This window comes from Mandrillus leucophaeus, unplaced genomic scaffold (assembly GCF_000951045.1).
Source record: "Mandrillus leucophaeus isolate KB7577 unplaced genomic scaffold, Mleu.le_1.0 Scaffold1464, whole genome shotgun sequence".
Taxonomy (NCBI): Eukaryota; Metazoa; Chordata; class Mammalia; order Primates; family Cercopithecidae; genus Mandrillus; species Mandrillus leucophaeus.
Genome location: NW_012101437.1, coordinates 40,177 through 41,724, shown reverse-complemented (window position 1 = coordinate 41,724; position 1,548 = coordinate 40,177). Strand labels below are relative to the sequence as shown.

At 71.3% G+C, this 1,548-nt stretch overlaps 1 protein-coding gene across 1 annotated transcript in view; it reads right to left on the bottom strand.

Annotated features, from left to right (window-relative positions):
* Positions 1-1,548, bottom strand: part of LOC105535470 (proline-rich protein 36-like) — a 14,787-nt gene that overhangs the window by 4,059 nt on the left and 9,180 nt on the right. The window contains 3 exon segments of the mRNA XM_011974571.1: positions 443-586; positions 681-1,105; positions 1,426-1,535. Coding sequence (XP_011829961.1) covers positions 443-586; positions 681-1,105; positions 1,426-1,535 — 679 coding nt within the window.

Below are 1,548 nucleotides of genomic sequence, written 5' to 3'. Positions count from 1 at the left end.
GGCCGCAGCCGGGAGCAGGAGGAGGTGGGCCTGGACGGGAGGCCGGGAGGCCGCAACTGGGCCTGGAGGGGCCGGCCTGAGGAAGTTCGGGGGATGCAGAGGCGCCAAAAGTCACAGGCTGGGCCTGGAAAGGCCGTTCCCCGTGAAGAATGAGCGGGGCCTAACGAGGCCAATGGGAGGCAGGATCGGGGCCCGGTGGAGCTGCAGAAAGGCAGGAGGAGCTGTGGCCGGGGGAGGCTGCAGTCAGGTGAGAGCTGGGCCTGGTGTCTGCTGGGAGGCAGAGGCTGGGCCTGTGCAGGCCTTCGGGAGGCAGGAGGCTGGGCCTGCGGAGGCCGATTGGAGGTCAAGTCCTGGGTCTGAGGAGGCCGCCCAGAGGCGTGAGCGGGGCTGGGCCTCAAGAGGCTAGTGGCAGGCAGGAGGAGCTGGGCCTGGAGAGGCTGACCTGAGGAAGTCTGGCAGCTGGGGAGGCCGCGGAGAGGCAGGAGCTGGGCCGGCGGAGGCCGACTGGGCGACGAGTTGGGCCCGCAGGGGCCGCCGGGAGCAGGAGCGAGCCCTGGAGAGGCCGAGACTCGAGGCCAGCGTGGGCCTGCAGAGGCCGCCGGCAGGAGGAGCTGGGCCTGGAGAGGCTGGCTGGAGGAAGTCTGGGGCGTGGAGACGCCATCGGAGGGCAGGAGTCGGACCCGGAGAGGCCACCATGGGGCCCGGATTCAGGACGTTTGGGGCCTACAAAGGCCGCGGAGCGGGAGCTGGGCCGGAGTCGAGTCCAAAGAGGTTGTCGTGAGGCCGGGGCTGGGCCCACAGCCACAGCCGGGAGCAGGAGGATCTCGGCCCGGACGGGAGGCCGGGGGGCAGGAGTCGGACCCGGAGAGGCCACCATGGGGCCCGGCTTCAGGACGTTTGGGGCCTCCAAAGGCCGCGGAGCGGGAGCTGGGCCGGAGTCGAGTCCAAAGAGGTTGTCGTGAGGGTGGGGCTGGGCCCGCGGCCGCAGCCGGGAGCAGGAGGAGCTGGGCCTGGACGGAAGGACGGGAGGCCACAACTGGGCCTGGAGGGGACGGCCTGAGGAAGCTCGGGGCCTGGAGAGGCCGCCGAAAGGCATAGGCTGGGCCTGGAAAGGCCGTTCCCCGTGACGAATGAGCCGGGCCTAACGAGGCCACTGGGAGGCAGGAGCGGGTCCCGGCGGAGCTGCCGAAAGGCAGGAGGAGCTGTGGCCTGGGGAGGCTGTAGTCAGGCGAGAGCTGGGCGTGGAGAGTCCGCTGGGAGGCAGAGGCTGGGACTGTGCCGGCCTTCGGGCGGCAGGAAGCTGGGCCTGGCGAGGCCGACTGGAGGTCAAGTCCTCGGTCTGAGGAGGCCGCCCAGAGGCGTGAGCAGGGCTGGGCCTCAAGAGGCCAGTGGCAGGCAGGAGGAGCTGGGCCTGGAGAGGCTGACCTGAGGGAGTCTGGCAGATGCGGAGGCCGCGGAGAGGCAGGAGCTGGGCCGGTGGAGGTCGACTGTGGAGTAGTTGGGCCCGCAAGGGCCGCCGGGAGCAGGAGCGAGCCCTGGAGAGGCCGA